Source organism: Heteronotia binoei, chromosome 2 (genome assembly GCF_032191835.1).
Source record: "Heteronotia binoei isolate CCM8104 ecotype False Entrance Well chromosome 2, APGP_CSIRO_Hbin_v1, whole genome shotgun sequence".
Lineage (NCBI taxonomy): Eukaryota > Metazoa > Chordata > Lepidosauria > Squamata > Gekkonidae > Heteronotia > Heteronotia binoei.
This window is the reverse complement of record NC_083224.1, coordinates 78,948,884-78,971,442: the sequence shown is the minus strand read 5'-3', so window position 1 is coordinate 78,971,442 and position 22,559 is coordinate 78,948,884. Positions and strand designations below refer to the sequence as shown.

General features: G+C 41.0%; 1 protein-coding gene across 3 annotated transcripts; it reads right to left on the bottom strand.

Moving 5' to 3' along the window:
- Nucleotides 1-1,061: 1,061 nt before the first annotated feature.
- ZC3H11A (zinc finger CCCH-type containing 11A) lies at nt 1,062-22,139 on the bottom strand. 3 transcript variants are annotated; one of them, XM_060231394.1, is made up of 16 exons: nt 21,948-22,139; nt 20,842-20,961; nt 19,822-19,945; nt 18,673-18,876; nt 17,789-17,905; nt 16,529-16,609; nt 15,524-15,625; nt 12,033-12,095; nt 11,420-11,515; nt 10,799-10,864; nt 9,877-10,374; nt 8,949-9,025; nt 6,596-6,914; nt 5,337-5,509; nt 4,968-5,032; nt 1,062-2,998 (listed from the first exon to the last, which is right to left on the bottom strand). In XM_060231394.1, exons 1-16 carry the CDS (start codon nt 21,999-22,001, stop codon nt 2,740-2,742), a joined length of 2,418 nt encoding a protein of 805 aa, XP_060087377.1. In that variant the 5' UTR covers nt 22,002-22,139; the 3' UTR covers nt 1,062-2,739. The 3 variants fall into 3 exon arrangements, with proteins under 3 accessions (XP_060087377.1, XP_060087378.1, XP_060087379.1); XM_060231395.1 differs by having other exon boundaries at nt 9,877-10,353; XM_060231396.1 differs by lacking the exon at nt 10,799-10,864 and having other exon boundaries at nt 9,877-10,353.
- Nucleotides 22,140-22,559: the final 420 nt, after the last annotated feature.

The following is a 22,559-nucleotide window of genomic DNA, read 5'->3' as shown; positions in this document are numbered from 1 at the left end:
ATGTGTCTAAAGCAGTGGCCCCCAACCTTTTTGGCACTGGGGACCGGCCCACCCACCGTGGCCCCAAGGCCAGCAGGGTAGGGGCACCAAATTCGGCCTCCCTCCCCCCCCTGCCCCCAGGAAAGGGTGGTAAAGCACCTCCCGGGTTCTTTAAAGGCCAACCCCCCCTGCTGATCAGCTGATCGGTGGGAAAAACCGCATGAAGACTGGGCTCCTATACCGCTCTGGGCATGGGAAGGAAAAGGGGAGGAGGCAAGGACAGCGGTGCCCTTTCAGCGGGTCGCTCACCACTGCTGCCCTCAGCGCTGACTGTGAGCATGCCAGAGGGGCATAGGAGCCCAGCCTTCAGTGTGGTTTTTCCCACCTATCAGCAGGGGGGGGGGAGGGTGTCAACCTTTAAAGAGCCCGGGAAGGCGGCGCTTCACTGCCCCTTCCTGGGGCTTCAAATTGTGAACTAGAGAGGGGAAGCGCCACAGGGGGAGAGGGGGAAGGCCTTGCTGCCCAGTTGCTAACTGGCTGTGAATTGGTACTGGTCCGCGGCCCAGGGACCTCTGGTCTAAAGGATCTGAAGTCCGTGTACCATTTAATTTGATCATAAATGATCTGGAATGAGGAGCAATGTGACTTCAGGGTCAGCCAATGAAGTGGATTGGTGACAGATATGATTCTTCTCAGAGGAAGTACTTACTGAAAGCTAGTACTACAAGATGATGGAAACATGATGCTGGACTTAGTCTGATCTAGGAGGATTTATATTATTATGCCAGCCATACAAAATCCTGTAAATATATAGTATTTATAATCCAACCTCTATGTTACAGAAAGTGAAAGATGATGAAAACTATATACAACAATCTGTAACAATCACAAGTCTTCCCCCCACACACAAGTTTTTAGTTCAGAACATATGAACTTTTATCTAATATAGCCCAATAAATATCTCTTATGCAGAATTAATGTCCTTCACATGGAGATCAAGTTTTGGATGCTAAGACACTAAAATACTATTCCAGATAATGAAATGCTATTCTACTCAAAACTCATACAAAAATTTGAACACATTTTCTTACATTAGCTTTATTTAAAACACAATTACATCTGTAGAACTGTTTAAAGTTATGGTAAATGTGTGTTTTAGATAATGCTTTCAATAGAAAACAAGGATTGCAATTTACAGAAAAGAATGGAGTACTTAAAATCCAATCAGATTACAAAGGATCGAAGTGAAGAAAATAAACAGCAATTTCTTCTTAAGCAAACAGTACTACCGAAAACACAGAAAAGCCTTATTCACAGGCTCAAGAGCCTGTCAGTCACTGTTTCATATACACAGTCAACCAGAAGTCCCACTGCAAGTCTTTCAGTATTTCAAAATAATTGGTTCTGACTTCTCTGGAGCAATATTTAGACTAGCAGTTTCTTCATGGCAGCCATTGTTAAATAAATTCAAAAACAAGGTTCCCCCCCCCAACCTTCACTTCTAGAAGCAAAGATCTGAAGTAAATTCACAGAGCACAGGTTTTCCCCTGAAGAAATGAATATATTTACAATAGGCAACCCTTGGGAGAGGTGCTAAGAATATAACCATAAATGCAACTTGCACCCCATCCCAAAACCATTACATAAATTAAAACAGACTGGACTAATTAAAATATAGCAATAAGAAGGATAACATGGTTGTAAAAACAGAGTCAAGAATGAACAGAAACCATAGGGTGCACAATACATGAGTTTGTAAGAAAGTGCCCTGAAAAATTCACAGACAGTCCACAAATACAAGCCACAAATACTTGGTCACTGGGTGCCAAGAAAGTTCAGAGGTGGGCAGATTTCAAGACCACTGTACAGATTTGGCTGAGGAGGTTGCTTATACAAGAACTAGACCTCCAACAGTGAGAGAATAGCATTCCAAAGCTTTGCTGAAGATGACCCAAGCAATGCCAGCACAGTGAGCCATCCAGTTCTCAGTCTATGAGAGAACAGAACCTGAGAATAATTTTGCATACTCTCACAACTTGCTGAAGGGATATACTAGTACGACAGGGACTTCTATGAATTTATGCTTGCCAATGGGAAGCACTCCAGCTGGTTCAGGATGATCAGGGAGGATAAAATACTCTTCAGGAATTTATTTGAACATACTACTTCATTTTCAATACTAAGAGAGAACAAATCCCTACTTGTACTTTGAGAGTATGTTTGGTCCAAGATTACGTACTGTCCATGCTCCCCATCATTTTAAACAGTACTGCTGACCTTGGATCAAATAAAAAAATAATTGTAATAACTCAAGAGTTGACATAGTAACTCCAGAATTAATACAGAAATTACCCTTAAAATCACAAAAAAGAGGAAGCTTTGAAATACATGGACAAACAGTTTTGCACACATGGCTTGAAAACAAATACAACAATTTAATAAAAATCTTCTTGAAGATCATTGAGCTGGCAATGTAAATGGAGCCTTTGTGGGATTATGAATGTCACTGGATCTTCCCAAATTGAAGCATGCTTGGTTTTGTTAAGTGGGCATCATGGTAAGTGGAGAGTTCTGAAAGTACATCCATCTGACCAGCAGAGCAATTCAGGACAATTTAATGCAGCTACTGCCAACTTCTTCAACCAGTTCAAATGTGCTTTAAGACTTGTTACACTTCCTCAGCTAGAAAGGGGTAGTCTCAATTACCTAACAAAATATACATCTTTAGTTTTCTTTCAAAAGAAATAAACTGTGCGAGAATCAACTGTCAATCATTTCAGAAAGTTCTAGCAGGAGGTCATCCTCATCTTTTCCAGGATCCAGATCAATCTCTGCTTCCAGTTTGCCTCCTGAGATTTCCCAGATCAATTTCTCAAAGTCATCTTCAACTGAGGAGGGTGCCTTCCCAGCTCCTGTTGAGCTCAGCCTGCGTGTCTTCACTGCCACATGGGAAGACGCTGAGCTTACTGTCTCGGCCTGCAATGTGGAGGCTCCCTGATTATCCACATATGGCTCAGATCTTCACAAAGACCAAAAGAAAGAGAGAGAGAGATTAGATATTTCCAATGAGGAAACAGGCATCACAGTTAAACATCTGGAGAAATCCTGACGTCTACAAAATGGGAGGTGGCAATAAATTGCTTTATAACTTCTTCTCTAGCACCAGATATGCCTAAATTATGAAAACTAAACAGTCAGGATTATGTAGATGTAGTAAATAAGAAGTATCAGTATCAAGACAGAACCAGGATATATTGCTTAACATGAAAAAATGCTTCCTAGAAAGTTTCATGACATGCTAGCTACTGGATGCTATTAATGAGAGGGACACAGGTCAAGTATATCTTAAACCATGGGATCCTACACTTTAATTCTAATGTTATATAGCTGTATTAAAAACAAAATTGAAGGCTGAAGAAACTGGCGCTTCCCGTGACAATTCCAGTGGAGTAGACAGGTTAGTCTACTGTAGCAAAACAATGCTACTGAAGCAAAAAAAAAAGGTGTCCACTGGCACCTTTAAAGACTAACAACATTATCTGAAGGAGTGATCTCTGTCTCGTGAAAGTTCGTACTGGAATTAGTCTTGAGGGTGTTACTGAACTTGTGTTTTGCTTTGAAGAAACCCGACCAGTGACTTGACATGTCAAGTGTGTTTTAAGTGGCACCTTCCAGATGGGGTGTCCAAACTTGTTAAGCCTGTGGGCACTTTTGGAATTTTGAAAATCAAAAGAGGACACCATTGCAAAATGGCTGCTTTGGTGACTGGGGCAAATAAAGTGACTGGCATGGGGTACTGGGATTAATCAAAATGTTGGGAGGCTGCTAGCCAAGCATTGTCCTATGATGGAGGCAGCTATTTCTGAATGGGTGCTCTCTACAGACACAAAAGTGATAACTCCGTGTTTCTTCTGAAGTGCTTCCAGCTCAAAAGCAGGACTAATTGCATTAGAAGAAACAGGAAGTCTCTATGGTGCCCATGGGCACCATGCTGGGGGCAAGTGCTCTAGATTAACAATTTCTGTGTGGCATGAATCCCTAATAGTAAGACTACTATCTGGAGAGCCAGCTGCTTAAATACGAACCTACCTATACACTCAGATCTTTATTGGAAGCTCTTCTCTGGGGATTTTGAAAGTGACATACAGATGGCAAAAATGGCCTTTTTTGCTGTTGTTCATGGGACCTTTCTTGAGACATGTCTAATTATTAGCATTTAGGCACCTGTCAAAAATCTTGTTTTCTTGTATCTTTGGAAGATTTCTCCTTGATCATTTTGCTCTCTCTAGCTGTAGTTATTCTGCTGTTCTTTGTTATAGTAATTCTATGATTTGGGCTTTATAATGTGATTTGTACAGTATTTTATTGTTAATGCACTATAACTAGTTTCATATTATTCAGTTAAGTTGCTTAAATTTATTCCCATTACTACCCCATCCAATCCTACATCAATGGGTTATTAAAACTTCCAATCTAACTTGCAAAGCTGATAAAGATACAATGAAACAAAAGTCCAGTAACCTTAAAAACTAACAGTTATTTCTATAGTGCCTAAGAGACAATAACAACTATGTATGATGTTATTTGGTTATTTGGAGCCAGTTTGGTGTAGTGTGTGTGGACTCTTATCTGGGAGAACCGGGTTTGATTCCCCACTCCTCCACTTGCACCTGCTGGAATGGCCTTGGGTTAGCCATAGCTCTAGAAGAGGTTGTCCTTGAAAGGGCAGCTGCTGTGAGAGTCCTCTCAGCCCTACCCACCTCACAGGGTGTCTGTTGTGGGGGAGGAAGATAAAGGAGATTGTAAGCTGCTCTGAGTCTCTGATTCAGGGAGAAGGGCAGGGTATAAATCTGCAATTATTATTATTCTATTTAACTGGCAGATGTGTATGCCATGCTTTTCCACAGAACCTGGTCTGAGGCTGTTCACAAAATAAAACATGACAGTAAAACACAGCTGTAAATAAATTAAACCAAATATAATATTACCTGATTTTACAACTCTCTTTCTCAGAAATGGCTACGGCATCCTCTGCAAAACCTGGAGCACTTGCCTGAGAAAACACATAAAAATAAGATAAATCACACACAGGTTCCTTTTCCATTTCAACTGTGATTATACCAGTTACTTCCTATTTCTCTTCTCTTATTCCAGAAGTGAAATTTTCCTCTCAGATAAATATGAGAACTGATACTTTCCCAAGGCTGAAAAGTTGCTGAAAAATTACAAAAATATTGCTAGTCATGTTATAAGACAGCAGAAGTTCATCAACAGTATGCAGCTTTCAAGATGGTCTAATCATGCTTCACTATACAGAGTTTCAATGGAAATCTAACAGCATGAATCTGTTTCCTTACCACAGCCGTGTTTTCTGATGGGAGTTCCTTTGTGCTTGTGTTTGGGATGGGGCTCAGAGGTTTCACTGCTACAATAGCAGTGGGGTGACACTCTGATGCTTTCCTCTTCAATGCCTGCTTTGCTGGAGATGTGGGTTGCACTCCAGACGGCTTCATGTTCACCTTGGATTTGGCTGAAATATGTAAATCAAGATGCAGCCAGTCAAGTCAGTAAATAACAATTTATTATTTTATTTAGTACAAGATCACCATCAAAACATTTGTTCCTCAGAGGGCCCTTTTTACAAATACTGTATAAAATCAAATTTGTGAAGCACAAAACTGAACATTTTTAGAGGGCTGACATAACTTTTTGCCATTCAACACAGTCCTGATGTTTTTCACACAGAAAACACTTTCCTTTCCAGATGAAAGTTGTTTCATTATCTTTCGGATGTCCTCTGAGCATCTGCTGATTAATAGTGTTCTGCATGAGGAAACAATCCTTCCTGCAAGCATCTCACTCTGCCTTTGACTCTACACACACATTTATGCATGTGTGTCTAGATATTCCTTACGCAAAGGATTAAGATTTAGGATTACTAGATCCATAGCCCAGGCTATAGATTAATGGGGACATTTTACATTTAACTCATGTCTTTAGGGTGTAATATCTGGCAAAAGTAGAGATGTTAGAGAGTTGTTGCTGAGTGCTTGCTACATTTGCACAGGCAATGGGAAGGGGGCAAAGGAAACCCTTTAAAAAGCAGTTTGCCTTGATTTTGGTGGTAAATGGTTTGCTATCATTTTTAATGAAATCCCAAACAATCAAATATTCAATTTTTTAATTATCAAAATTCCATATCAAATTCCCAACATGCAAATTTGATTTTTTTTGTGTTGGTGCCAAATCCTAGACCTGGTGTTTGGTGTTGGTGCCAATTCCTAGAGCTGGTAAGAGAGAGAAAGGATGTAAAAACTTATTTTGGAAATCATGTTTTTTTGGATCTTCACAATCAGTTCTGAGCAAAGTTCTGACTGACACATGGCAGGAACATCCTGTTCCTTAAAAGCCCATTTTATATGACTTTCTTCTGTGCCTCAAGGAAAATGTGCAAGCATGACTTAACACACAATTCAGTTCTTTCCCTGAAGGGTTTAAAGCTTTAAAAATATGAACATAGATGTTAGTACTTTAAAAACCTCTTACCCCTTAGTACATCTCATGCAAGCTAACCTCTTTTTTTTACTCCAGTTAGTGTAAAAAACATGCTGCTTACCTTTAGCTCTGCATTCCATAGACTGAGTGGAAAGGCCCAAATCTTCTGATTCCACATCATCTGGCATTGCTTCTTGGGACCTAGCCAACAATCTCTTTGTAACTGGATGGATTTTCTCTTTTGTCACTGGGGACTCAAAGCTTGTAGTCACTGGGGCCTTCCCTGCAGCTTGTTCTTCCCCAGTAGCTGGCACAGTCACTTGTTCCTCAAGGGGGGTTCTCTCCTGTTGCTGTTTTATCCGTTGCTTTTCCTTTCTTATCTCTTCTAAGCTCTTCACATAGACTTTAGAATGTGAACCGCTGGCACTGCCATCCAAAGGCTAATTGGAAATCAGAAGAATAAAAGGTTGAGAATAGGACCCCAATGACCATGTGTGTTCTCCTCAGCTAGATGGTTCTTGTAATGGGATGCAGACTTCCTATCTTTATACCCTAGAAGTGCAGTCTGCAGAGACTATGAGACGACAGCATTTGATGTCCCTTGATCAGACCAGGAGAGAACTCATTTCTGGGTGGAAGCACAGAATCATAGAGTTGGAAAGGACCGCCAGGGTCATCTAGTCCCCCTACACAATGGAGGAAATTCACAAGCACCTCCCCTGCTACACATACACAGAGTGACCCCCCCCCCACTCCATTCCAAGCCCAGAAGATGGCAAAAAAGAAAATAAAAGGTCAGGGAAAAACCTCTCCAGGATCCTTGGCAAAACTGGCCTGGAGAAAAGTTGCTGCCTGACCCCAAAACAGCATTTCCCTGGTCATGTAATGATACATGGTGTGGTTTCAGCTGATAACCTTTAACTGTGGAGGCCTAATTCAAAGCAGCTTAATAAATCTGAATAGTACAGGAAACATAAATAACACTTAGTCCACTCTTTGAAATAAGGAATATACAATGCAAGATGCTGAAGAACTTCCCATGTTGCCTAGCCCTATGTGGTGCTTGTTGCAGGACAAGGGTTTCCAATTTTTTTTTTTTTTGCCTTTTACATTCACCATTTTTTTTTTGCCTTTTACATTCACCATTCTAGGCTGGATATAGCTGTATCACAAATATAGCCCAATGGCATATCAAGTCACATGCCACAGCATGTCAAAATATTAGCAGACTTTAGAGGTGTGCATTTGGTATAAACAAACCAATTTTTTTTTTTGGGGGGGGGGATATTAATTTAATTCAGCTACCAATATAGCTGAGTCCAAAAAAGCCATTTTTTTTGGGGGGGGGGGGCTTTTATTCAGGTCAGCTATACTGTGAGCTAACACCTGCTGAGGTGGTGCAGAGTTTTCAGTTCCACACCACCCCAGATGATCGTCTTGCAACTCCAAGCTTTGTGCCATCTTGGATGGGGGGGTCTGCAAACAAGTCAATGAGACAGACAGGCAGATTTGTGGGGATTTTTTTTTCCTGTTTACTCTTCTGTCGCTGTCCCTTTGAAGTAGACTGACAGATCACAGGGAAATTGCCTCTCTTCTTTCTGTTCCCTCTCACACTCTCTCTTTTCTTCTCACACACATATCTAAGCTGCAAAGAGGCACCAGCTGAAGATAAAACTTTTGCAAAGTACGAAGGTGAAAAAAGGTTCCCTTTAAATGCACTCTCCTCCACCTGGCCTTCTGCAAGCTGAGCTGCAAAAAAACTCTGAAGGCTTCCAGGTGAACTCACTGTTTCGCAGTTCACTCATAAAAGTTCAGCTTGAAAAAGGCACGGCATTTAAAGGGACTGCAGTTCTTTAAATGCATTTTCCCCTCTGTTGTTTCCAATGGGGGCACCTTCTCCTGAGGTCCAGAGAACTGGACCCCCAGCCCAATCTTTTTAAAACTGGGGTGAGGGGGGTGTTGGTTTGAAGCATCCTGTGTGAAAAACTGAGCAGACAGGCCAACTGCCAGGTAGCAGTCTTGGCCTTCTGGGCTGAAGCAAAAAATTGGAAACCTCCAACAAAAAACACAAAGATCAGCAATTTCATTCCAGAAGGCCGTGGGTACAACTGGACACCAGCACCATTTAAAATCTGTACACCTGTACAACTTTGCACATAGAATTCTTAACAGGATGAGAACTTAAGGATCGTGCCCCAAGACATACTTTTCCTCCCTCTACTCCTTCCAGCGTAAGGAAGAGTTCTGGAGAACCTGAAAGCTTACAGATAGTTCTATTATTTTGGTTGGTCCTAATATGGCTTTTATTTTATATTTTGCTTTAGGCTAATGGAGTTACTTCCAAACTGTTTTGACTTAGATACTGAATAGTGGTTTCAAGGATGCTAGGTATTATAAAAAGTGAACAAATAGCACTACCAAGGCCCCTGTTTCTAATATGCAGAATGCCTTATGGAATGTAATGGAAGACTTACCTTTGTAGTGGCATCTGCTGGAGAAGTTCTGGTAGAGGACTTCAGCTCCAGAAGCTTCTTTTCGTCCCTTCCAGGAGCTGTTAAATACCATATTGTTAATTGTAAGTGAAGAATCATCTCTCCCAATAACTGCAGGCTTTGCAGCCTACACCATCAAAGGATTACAAGACTCTGTAGTCTACTGTCTTTGATTACAACAATGTAATCTAATAGCCACAATTCACAAAGCTCTATATATCAGAGCAAGGGCAACTTCTTGTAATGCTCAAGCAACCTTCCCTTTCTCCACCACTTGTGGGCCAAGCTGTATTTCATTTGTTTATTCCCAGCATATATATATACTGGACAACAAACTTGCCCTCCACGGTTTATGCAATATTACATTCTTAAATGGACAGACCATTTCAACAGCGAGTCTCTAGAGCTCAGCAAATATCTCAGTACCTTCACAGTTGAGTACTCTGTCCTTGAAAATGCCAAACACTGCCCTGCAATCTTGCTGGGGATGGTGAGGACTTAAAAACTGGCAGGGCTGACTGACACTGCACATTGAGTAGTTAATGACCCAACTTCTATTCACCTATTCAAATGCCCCCCCCCCCCCCCCCCACATCCACACATGAGCATTGTGAAGGGAAAAAATGGGACAGGGAACAATGTATTAGCCTCCTAAAACCTTGTTTGGAGATTAGAATCAGACAGAAAAGGTTCTGACAAACAGAAAAGCAGCATGGGTAGGTTCTCTGTCTCCACACTTGGCACCCCAGCACTGCAAGCAGACATTCCTATATCCTAATCTGAAGTAACCAAGAAGGAAGGATATCTTTGTGCCTGTCCTTCTACACCATCACCTGCTTCAGCAAGGAAACTGAGCACAGGATGAATATTCAAAAGCAAAAAGCTGTCAGATAAGGCATGTGGGGTCTACCTGTCGGCTTTGTTATGCAGAGCAGTCTTTTCCCAGGGACAGCACGTTCAGGTTGCATGAGTGTCTTTGAGACATTTTCCCCACTCTGCTGCATGCGAAGAGCCTTCTCTTGCTTAATTTCTTCTAGCGTTTTGATGCGCACCTCCCTGAAGTCCTTGGCTTTGCCAGAAGGCTCCTCCAGTTTTCTTCTACTGGATACAACTGAAACCAAAGAGCCCTGCTTCTGAGACTCACTGTCAAGCTTTGGTTTGCCAAGGCTCTCTTTTTCAGCTTTTATCCTCTCCTCTTCCAATTGTCGCTGCTTCTTCTCAGCGAGGACTTCAGAAAAGGTTTTGATCCTGATCACAGGGGGGGATTTTGACACTGAACTAGGATCATCTGTTGTACAAGAAACTTCACCCTTGGGTGGAATTTCTCCTTTTCTTTGGTTGGCTTTCTCCAAGCGAATCTCTTCAAGTGTTTTCACATGGATTTCACCTGTAGGTTTGGCAGCATGCTCTGCACCATTGGGGAAGAAAATTCTCACTTTAAGAAACCATCTTTTCTTTAAGAGCATAATCCTTTACTATTATACATTCATCTTGCTCTATAAATGCAGCATCACCCAGGTGATTAAATAATCTTTTGCTAATATGCCAATGTAATCCTAAATGGGCTTTGTGCATCTCAGATTTGGTACTGCCAAATCATTATAGATCATATTGCAACCTATGGCAGATTTTCATATACTGAAGCAGACTTTCGGACAGAATGTTGAACACATACAACAGTCACTAAGTACAAGATTTCTAATACAAGCAAGCACAGAAACTTAAAAGCAATATGCTACAGTAGAAAGACTGAGCCTCTTATGACTAATCCTCCTGCAAAAAATACTGAGAAAGTTGACTTTAGAACATTTCAACAACAACAACAAAATTACCTGTTTCCATATTGTTCTGCTCAGCTGGTAAGCCTAGTCTCTCTTTAAGAGATCTGGGAACTTGTACTGCATTAAAAAAAATAAAGCAAACTGTCTCCTATTTTGTTATTTACAGGAAAAACCATGAATGAATGCAAGATATCCATCAGTCTCTACCTTACTTTGGTCACCCATCTCCATAACTCTCCCTCCAGCATTCTTTACTCCTTGCAGATTTTCAGTTTTTAATTTGAATAATTTATGTGAAAGCATCTATTTATGTTTGAATATAAATATTTGCTTGATATGCAAAATCTAAAGTAGGGATTTGTCAACCACAGGAAGTACATATTCCTGTATGTGAAGACAGCCATTATCTCTATCTTAATGTCCTTCTCTTACACAAAATAGTAGTTAGACTGATATGTTTAAACAGCCTCTCTTTAAACAGCTTCTCTTGAAACATATTCTGTGTTACAAGAAAAACTATAATGACAGTAAGCAGGCTGCCAGTTCTATCACATGTGTGCTGGTTTTAAAAGTAGTTATTTTTAAAATGAAAAAGAAGTTTTTAAATCTCAGTACAAACATTCCACTTTAACTGTAGTAAACGGAATGCATATTACTATTGCAATGGCATACCTCTCTTTGGTGTTTTCTCAGCATTGTCGAAGGAGTCTATTCTCTTTCCCAGTCTTTCAGCAAGGCTGCGTTTTAAGGGAAGACCACTCTCGGCAACTTAGGGTGGAAAGAAAACCAGTAGTTTATCTTCACGAGGTTTTCGTTAGTTATTAAAATATTCATACCTCACCTTTCCCATGTGGATCAAAGCAGCTTACAGTTCCAAAAACTAAAATGCAAAATAGGTAAAAACCCAATTTATGCACCCCTGCACCAGTTTATGCAGCCACTACACCAACTTTGTCTTCTATAAACCGTTACTCTTTCATTTTATATAAGAGACCTTTTGGATCAAAGGAGGACTTTAAAATGCAAGCAACAGATTAATGGGATTTGAGCTGAAACAGACTTGATCTTATGAAATCTCTCTACTAAAATATCAAATGTAATGAAAACTCTCCCTGCCAAAACATTCTACTTGGTCCCATAAACAGCACAGGCTTTTTGTGGTTTAAAAATACAAAACAAAAATGAGTGCATTATCAGAACTGTGCAGCTACAATAAAACAAAAGATTTGGCATCTTAAGATTTTTGTACAATAGCAGAGGGCAACAGTGGTCCCCCCCTTCTCACCCATGGGAGTTTTCCGTTTTCCTAGTCTCTCTGCAAGAGTCAATCGAATTTGAGGCTCCTCTCCTGAAAACAAAGATTGAAATGCAAGTAGCTAACTTTTCTTTAAGGGAAAAAAATCATACAGCATATACAATTTGAACAAAGATCAATTTATTAAACTATAAATAAATGATAGATAATACATTTTAAAAACTTATCTAATTGGATTACCAGGCTGCTAAAGGAACACAGATATTTTAATATCGACTATGAAACAAAGTAAAGGAAAATGAATTGTGATAGACACAGGGTTGGTGCTAGGGTTTTTGGTGCTCTAGGTCAGGGGTCCCCAACCCTGGGGCCGCGGACTGGTCCCAGTCTGCGACCTGTTTCCAACTGGACCGCGCCTCGCCCCCCTGTGCAGCCTCATGCCCCCCCGCGGCACCTCCTCTTTCTCCCATTTTCAATATTTAAAGGCCAGGGAAGGGGCCATGAAGCGCTTCCTAGGCCGACCCCCCTCTGCCAATCAGCTGATCGGCAGGGGAACATGTGGCAGTAAGCGGCAAGGACGGGTCGCTCGCCGCTGCTGCAGTTTCCTCCGCTGATCAGGTGATCAGCCCAGGAGGAGGGGGCAGTCTGGGAAGCGCTTCATGGCCCCTTCCCCGGCCTTTAAATGGTAAAAACAGGGGGCAGCGAGGCTGCGTGGGGGGGGGGCAGCGAGGCTGCACAGGAGGGGGGTGGAGGAAAATGGAGGGAGAAGGAGGCACCACGGGGGGTGGGGGGAGGTCGAATTGGGTGCCCCCACCCTGCTGGCCAGCTGTGAGGTCGGTCCCTGGGGCCAAAAAGGTTGGGGGCCGCTGCTCTAGGTGAGCTGCCCACTAGAGACCCCACTCTCTGAAATTTAAAAAACAGAGATCTGTAGGAGAAATGAAGAAACTTGAAACTATTTACATTTTTTAATTTAACGTTTTTTATTTTCAATTTTTTCTTTTTTAAAAAATTGTGAGATTAAGCAATAAAACTTGTGTGAATACTACTTGATCTTTTTAGCCAGAGGTGCCAGGGACAAGACCTTCACATGATCATTTCTACTTGATCCTTTTAGTTGGAGCTGCCAATGACAAGATCTTGTGCATGTGAGAAAGATGCTCTACCAATGAGCTATGGCTCCCACCCCATGGCTCTGTTAAAGTAGAGTAGGAAGGGTGAGTGGCAGCAAACAATTTCAACAGGAGCTAGTTTTTAGTAACTGTTATTGTCTCTTCTTCAGCTGTTACAATTGGTTAATTTATTCCTGTCGGGCTCCGGGGAATGCAAAACCGGCCAGGCAGCGTCTGCGCTCCATGGAGCCTGCTTTCCATTGGGGAAGACAGGCTCAAAGGAGCACACACACCGCACATGGGGAGAGGGGGCGCCTGGCTAGTCAGGTGACACCCTTGGTGGCCACCTACTTGCCCTACTCCCACGCACGGGTCATGGATAGAGGGCTACTTGCAAAATTAGGTTATTCAAATTTATGTCATTTTACCAGCTTATAGTTTAAAAATTAACACAAAAAATCATAAAACATCAAAGTTAAAGTCAGAGTAAAGCTATCAAACTACAACTGGCTGGGCATGCGTATATAAATGACAGTGTAAAATTATCCATGCTATTTATTTAAATTTATATCCCGCCTTTCCCATGAATGGGCTCAGGGTGGGTCACATCAATAAATTAAAACAAAACAATTACAATAAATATCAGACAATAAAAATGTTAAAACAACTTAAATTAACAATATACTAATCATGAGTTGGCATTGTGCTGGTTGTAATATTAATACCTAATCTATAAATGGTTAGCCGATACCTGAGTGATGTAATCTTTGGCAGTATTCTAGCATCTGAGTTGCAATAGGGAGGCCAACTGAATGACACCCGCTGCCTCAACCACAGGCCTGGCAGAATAGCTCCGTGTTACGGGCCCTGTGGAATTGTAACAAGTCCTGCAGGGTCCTGATGCCAGACGGAAGCATGTTCCATCAGGCCAAGGCTAGGGCAGAGAAAGTCCTGGTTCTGGTTGAGGCTAAGCAAACATCTCTCAGGCCAAGCACAACCAGCAGGTGATGGTTCACAGAATGCACGGCTCTCTGGGGCACATACAAGGAGAAGTGGTCTCTCAGATATGTCAGGCTCAGGCCACATAGGGCTTTAAAGGTCATCACCAACACCTTGAAGCAAATCTGGTACTCAACCAGTAGCCAATGCAACTGGAGGAGCACCAGCTGGATGCCCGCACAGGAATCACAGGCACGCTGCCATGTTTTGCACCAGCTGAAGTTTCTGGATCAACTTCAAGGGCAAACCCACAGACAGCGGGTTGCAGTAATCCACTCTGAAAGTGACCATTGCATGGATCACTGTAGCCAAGTCCTGAGGGAAGAGAGATAGGGGACCAGCAGCCTGATCTGCCAAAGATGATAAAAAGCAGACCTGGCAACTGTGTAGTGACCTGGATCTTTATAGAGAGTGAGGCATCCAGGATCACCCCCAGGCTCCTCGCCTTCTGGGCCAGGACCAATGGCGCCCTGTCCAGGGTAGGAAGCCTGATCCCTGAATCACACTCCCTGACTCAGGTACAGGACCTCTGTATTAGAAGGATTTAACTTCAACCACCTCTGCCATGACCAATCGGCAGCCTCCAGAGCCCTGTCCAAATTTTCTGGGGTGGAGTCAGGGCGACTATCCAACAGCAGATAGAGCTGGGCTCATCAGCATATTGATAGCAACCCAGCTCAAACCCCTGGGGCAAACTGGGTGAGGGGGCACATACAGATATTTAACAGCACTGAACACCACCCTCTGTCCCCGACCATGGAGAAAGGTAGAAATGCATTGTAGGGCAGTCCTTCAAACTTCTATGTCGATATATGCATTTAGGATTAAATCTTACTGATGTATAATGTGTATTTTCTTACATGAGATTATTCTGGCTAGAGGCTCAACAAAGTGATGTGACATGGGCTGAATATTCTTTGTTGCCCTCCTCATGAACTACTCAAACTTTTTTTGGAATTCCAAATGTTGTTAATAGCCAAGCCACAAACTGGATTCTAATCCCCTGAAAAAAGGAGTTCAAAAAAGTGGACATCTTCTCCATGGCTTGTGATTACAACTGAATCATGCCTTTGTAGAACACTTAGGGTTTGTAGGCTAATATCAGCAAGAATTGAAAGTCACTGCTATTTGAATATATTGCAACTGCATGTGATATGATCCTGAAAACATGCCTGCTTGTATTAACAAATCCTTAGCAGTATATAAGGTTCTAAGACATAGCCCTAATTTAGCTTACATAAAAGTTTGTTTGAACCCCTTTTATCTTAAGAAGTGGTCTGATACAACTTTAAGAACGTGCTTTGCTAGGAATACATCAGTCAAGTCTGCAGCATACCAAGAAAAAAGTATCACTGATAAACTATGGAGAGCAAATACATCTGAAAAAGCACTATGCTCATGAGCACTGCATACCTTGCTTTGTACATAATGTCACTGTTCTGACCACAGTTCGTACATTCTCCTTCTGCGGGCCTGGAAGTGTCTGGGCTTGGACAGCAACTTCAGGGGGGCTGTCTGCTCAGAGCAAAACAAAGCTTTATTAAGTTCCATTATTTACCATTTCTATAGTGCTCTTCAGAGTGCCTGAAGAACTTCATATACATTTTGCTCTATTATCATCCCACCTTTCCTTCAAAAAGTTCAAGGGACTATGGGACATCATCCAAACATTCAATTGAAACATCCATGCTTCTCAGCAAAAACTGGTAAGCATAACTGCATATATATCGGTACTTGTACTTATGCAGTCATTTGACTTAACATGGAAATTGCATCTCAACGTGCATAACTCCTTTTACAGATTTACACACAAGTTGGTACCCAAACTGAATCTCCATTCTATTACACAAAAGGTAAATTACTATGAAATCACATTTTTCCATCCTTGATAACTTTTCCCAGGTGTTACATTTCAATACAAAATGAAGAGTATGTTGGCATGACCCTCACTCTTAATTCCAGGGGTGACCAAACTGTGGCTCTTTCACACATACTGTGTGGCTCTCAGAGCCTCCACTGCCTCATCAGTCAGCATGGAGAAGGCATTTCTCTTCATCAACCACTTCTCCAAACCAAGCCAGCCGGAATCTTGGAAAATGCATTTAAAGTTGCATTCTTTCCACCTTCCCTCCCTCTGTCTATTTGCCTGCCTGCGTGCCTTCCTTTGTGTCCCGTGGCTCTCAAACATCTGGAATTTATTCTATGTGGCTCTTATGTTAAGCAAGTTTGGCCACTCCTGCTTAATTCTTTCAAAATGCTAAAGTAGCTTGGAAACAATTTAAGTTTGAAAAAAATCTGTTATGATTTATATTGCCAACACAATAGCTAAAATGTTAGCATCTAAGCATAAGGGAACCTTACTGCTTAAGGTAGGAAGTCCTCAAGTACATGGGAGAGAGGATAGAAAAACCAACTCACCACTTTGCTTCTTTGTCTTTTCTTTCAGTTTTTTTAACTTGAGTTCTTCAAGAGTTTTGATTCCAAAATTTAAACTATCATCTGAAAAAAACCCAGATGTTTGAATGACATATGTGGACCAATGGCCAGAGATTTCACATTCAGTATCTCTTCTACAAGTGTGTGGGGTCCAGCTGGGCTTCTCTGATGGGCCACTAGTCATTTGATTAGCTGTACAGATTAAAATAACATTAATCAAACCATATTGCTGGTTTGATTCTCTTTCTGTCCTCTTTCCTGGTGTAGGGATCATATCTGGAGGGTTTAAATGGCTCTAAGCCAGCAGAAATCTGGGAGTGAAATGCCTTTCAGGGGGCACTTCACCCCTCCTGTCTACTGGCCACAGTTTTCTCAACCAGCAGAAAGAAGGGGATGAAGTGCCTCCCAGGGGACATTTCTCTCCCTCCTTTCTGCTAACCAGTGAGAGCTGCAGATAAGAGGGGATGAAGTGCCTCCCTGGGGCACTTCACCCACTCATGGCTTCCCTTTCAGGGGTACTTTACCCCTTCCTTTCTGCTGGGGCAGGAGAGCTGCAGCCAGCAGAAAGGAGGGGGTTAAGTGCCTCCCAGGGGGCATTTCATCCCCTCCTGTCTGCTGGCTGTGGCTTTCTCCAGGCAGCAGAAAGAAAGGGCTGAAGAGTCTTCCATGGGGCAGTTCACCCCCTCCTTTCTGTTGACTGGGGAAAGCCATGGCCAGCAGAAAGGAGAGGTGAAATACTCTCTGGGAGGCACTTCACCCCATATTTAGCCCTCTAGTTTTGCTCCTCCCTACTTCAAAGCAAAAACGTGATTTGTGCCCACCCCTAGCAGCCATTCTGTGGTTGCACCCATCACCCTGTGTCACAATGCCAAAAATGTCCACAGGCTCAAAAAGTCTGAGGACTCCACTATATAATCTATGGTAACAATGTCTTTCACAAGACAATGGCACTAATATAATCTTGATGACATAAGCAAGTTTACTTGCAGATCTTATCAGAGATCTTTCTCCTCTGAGATCCTGAAAAGTTAGAGTAAATCATACAAAGTTACAATGACCAGTATATCTTTTCATGTTTCTTAAATCTTCCAACAATATAAATAAGTGCATGCATGCAAGTCAACATTAGCAGTACATCATAGTCTTAAAAGTAAAAATTGTGGACATTCAGGAGGACATGGTATGGTCTGTTATAAGAATATTGAAAAATCACATTTGGACTATGTCAAACACACTAATTACCTTTTTTTGTGCTAACCATTGATTTCCGAGTAGAAACTACCCGTAATCCATTATGAGTCTCTGCATTGGTTTGCTGAAGAGGAATTTTAGAGTCATCACCTTCTTCAGATAACTGATCTGAAAGAACAACATATCAACAATCTAATCCCATGTTTGCTCAGTAGTACTCTTAATTCAATGTGACATTCTCCCACACACAACCACATAGGATTACAGTCTTAAATTTCATCTGGATTTTCTCACCTTCTTGATATTGGAAAACCTAGTGGGATTCTTCTGAATAATATTTCTAAATAATCTGCATATGTAACGCTTGCCACACACAGTCATGAATACGTAGATTCTAGCTTTAGTGTGAATAAAATGGAGCAACTAATCAAATCTCAAGATTACAGAGCTTTGTTTTTGTAATTGTATTGTCATATTTCATAAAATAAACTGCATCCTGGATGTGATATAATTAGAAAAAAATATGCATCTGTCTTGCTGAGGAGAAAGGAACACACAAGGTCTTTCTCATCTTCCTTTTAAGGTATTGGTTGTGAGGGGACCTTTGGGAAATTAGTACACATGGTGGCGTGGGAAACAACAGAAGAACCTCATCAATAATGAATACAAAACGTGTTGAGAGTACTTTGCCTGCTTCAGATGATTGAAGGCCTAATTTGATAAGCCTGAAAATACAGTGGCAATTTGCTAGAAAAGGGATCAGATTGAATTTTGTTTGATTAGTTAATTGTTTTAATTAAATTTGCATTTTATCTATGTTGCTACTTCCATTAAGGACCAATAGGTTACAAACTGATTAGAATTAAGGAATGTTTTAGTTTCGTATGTATTGAAATAGAGAACTTTCATGCTTTAAGGAAATATACTCTGCTCACCATCATCATCTTCGTCATCATCCGCAGCATTAATTACAACAGGTGGATGTGTAGGGCTAGGGACATTTTCAGAGTTTTCCACCTTCATTACCCCACGCAGCTGGGGAGATGGATTGGACTGGACAGAAAGCTTATTTTGCTGCAGCGAAATCTGTGTCGTCTTTATATCTTCTTCTACAAATTCAGTGACATTTGGAAGAATAGCTAAAAGGAAGACCAAAGACCCCATAAATTACAAGTATTTAGGCCACTATGCCTATACCTGTCAGATTACATTAGAAACATGATGTTATGATAATAATCAGTTAGGATTCTGGCCAGTATTAACAACCTTGCTAGATGCTATCACTATTAAGACCTCTGTTTCTAATCAAAATGGCACACTAGAATCATAGAGTTGGAAGGTACCTCCAGGGTCATCTAGTCCAACCCCCTGCACAATGCAGGAAACTCACAAACACCTCCCCCTATTAGGGATACAAGAAGGAAAGAAATTACGACAAGGCAGTTTTGATTATAATCTCAACTTTATCCACACAAAAAAAGCACCACCAACTGGATCAAACAAAAGGTTTATATAGCAAAATACTATTTAACACAGTTGTCAGTGTTTGGGAGCATAATAATCAGGGAATGATGATGAAATGATGCACCCGGTCGTGCATCCTGAATTTCTGAAAACATCTCCCAGACAGCTGCTTGACATGCAGCTGCTGGCTAGCAACTTCATCTAGTAAAGCAAATTTTTGGAAGCTGATTGAGGCGATTTTAATAGTATCACCAGAAGCCTCTAACAAGAAAGGCTGCATTGCTGTGGTTAAATTTATCTGAACCACATTAGGAAACCACTTCACACAACTGGTGTGAAAGAAACTACTTTCAAAATCACTCTGCCTCAAGATGTAGACAGGCCTTAACTTTAAAAAAAAATCTTTGTACAGCACTTAGAAGTTTCAGGAAATTCATTCATAACAAAATGAAGTTATTCCTGTGTAGCTTCTATTCCCTATAATTTTCCAGATGCACATTTGAAGGAAGGGAGAGTTAATAACTCAGGTTTTTTTAAAAAGCCATGTATGGCAACTGTATGAACACACTTGTAAACACACCATAGCAGAAGAAATATTCAAGAAAAAAAATGCAACTCACTTTTACTTGGAGGTAGAAAAAGCCCATCAACAAAGCGTCCCTTGCTGTGGTGGAATGCACAGTTCAACTTCTGACATCCCACTGGTTGATTCTCCCAAAAGCAGGGAATCTCACTACGTTTTTTCTGTAAGCAGAACAAAGTCATTAAGTATATTTAAGATGAACCTACAAGCCCACATCAGGCCACAACCCAATGAGATAATAAGGGCTGAGTCAGAGAAGACATGTCCATGGGTCCAACTCATGTACGTCTGCACCAATTTAAAGCCTAATGAAGCAATTTAAAAATGCTGTGAGGGCCCAATTTTGAATGGGTCTGCAGTACAGTGGGATGAGGTGCTGCTGGTTCCCTCCACACATTTTTTTCTAGTGCTGAAACAGTACAGGGGGACTGCAGTTCAGTGCTTGAAAAGACATGGGGGGACAAGAATGCCTCATCCTGCTCTACTGTAGGCCTCATCAGGCTAAGTACTCCTGCTATTTTAAAATCACCGAATGACACTTTAAAACAGTGTTGCCTATGGGTCAGACTCAGGGACACCATCATATCTAGTTCAGATCTAAAACTACATACCTTTTAAAGCTTAAATAGTGCATTAGAATAAGAAATAACACAAAATCTCATTTCCCATGGAGAAATTACTTCATTACAATGGCCAAAATCCAAAGCACTCTTCTCAAATATCGTCTGCTGATGGCCAAGACCCAATCATTATTCTCCTTCCTTGCACTATGTTATCATTCTTCCCAGATTCAGCAAACTACCATGTCTTCCAGCAAAACAAACAACCTAGGATTTTACTTTGAATGGATTTAGGTTGGAATTATCAAAATAATCACAGTAAAAGCTCTGAATATTTTTGCTTCTGCCTTAAACCATACCCACCTCTTTAGAGTTCAACTAAAGGCTCCATGCTAAGAATACCACAAATAAGTAAGTCTCAACAATGCCAGCCCTCTTTTACAATGACAACCCATGTCAAATTAACTATGTTTTGACAATGGTTATTTAATACTCACATCAATCTCCATGTGTCTAAACCGGCATATACTCCTGAAACATCGTCCTTCCTGCCAGAGGGTGCAGACAGTTTCATTCCCCAGAGCAGCTTCACAGTGGCGAAATGGGCAACTATCTCCCTGTGCAGAGCCAAACACAAACACAAAAACCCATCATCATCTTTTTGAAAACTACAGAACAACAAAAAAAGAACAATCGCCCGACCAGCCAGGAACAAAGGCTGGTAAACCACCCTACCCCCAACATTCTAACTACTAGCAAAATGCAAGTCTTTATGCTAGAGAAGATTTGCCAGAAGGAAGGGCCTGTACATTGCATCCAAAGGACAAGCATTGGCCATGAACTACCCAGAGTCAAAAGTGGCGGGCATACTTTGTTTCCACCTTTAAACTATGATAAACTGCAGTATTTTTACATTTCCCCACAGAATCAAATGGCAGCTGTTCACTTATATAGATGAAAAAGTAAAGGTGTGTACAATGTAACCAGTGGTACTAGGACTAGATATATCTTTTGCCCCCAATGAATCAGTGTCTGGAGAGAGAGGTGTAATTTATTCCTCCCAACTAAGGCCTAAATTGCAGCCCATTTACTTTGTTCTATAGATAGAATGCACTAGAAACCCAGGAATGCACTGGAAACCCAGCCTAACCCATGATCATACCTCCACTTCTTCATTTGTAAAGTCATGCCCTGAGCGCAATCTCCCGGTTACGCTAAAATGCCACCAAATCCAGAAACTGGCTTTTACTAACACAGTTCCAAAATACATAAGTGGCAGGGGTGGGGAGAATGAAAGAGAAATGTATATCTTAATGGTGACATGAGATTCAAGAGGAGCTTATCATCATCAATATGTAAACACATAAATGGAAATAAAACTTAATTATAGATGTGGCTAAGACAACCACAGTTTCACTGAATTAATTTCCCATGCACAAAAGCAACTCTGGAGATTGTGTGTGTTTTTATATACATATGAAAGACATTAACATTGTTCTTTGGGTTTAGCAATCATTTTTTGGATTTATCAAATTACATAATACTTACAGGGAAAATGTACTAAAGCAAACATGATTAGAGAATGCTGGAAAAAAACACAAACCTTGGCACATGTGGAGTAGAAATAAAAATAACAATCGTCTCCTTGGTTAGTCATACTGGTTATATCTTTACTGTAAGCTATGCTGGAGAGTGACAGCTGAACATAGGTTTCCAAGCAGCAGCTGGCCACAACTAGGTTTAAACTGGACCAAATCTTCTGTAGGTTTTTCTGCTATCTTCTTCAACATACAACTTTGGAAAAAGCAAAGAGATGCATTTATAAAAAATAAATAAATTCTTTACATTAAGGTCAGAATTTTCACTTCTTTTTAGCGTAAAAGCCACTGAATAAATGTTAAAGTTTAATAATTAGGTGGGAAATAAAAAGTAAATATCCCATTAATAAAAGGTTGGATTGATCCTCAGCAATAAAGAAGTAATGAAACTGTGATTCAGTCTAATTTTCTCAAGACTCTTGTATAATATATTAAGGCCTTAATCTTGTAATAAACTTAATCTACAGAAAAATGAAGGTTCATTTATTTACCACTGAACTGGTTTAAAAAAAACAGTATTCAGGAAAAGTTTTCAGGAAATGTTTTGCTCACCTCCTACAATAACAAGCAGAAGGGAGGGGAGAAGTGACTAGAGGGCGGGTCACAGTTAGTCAAAA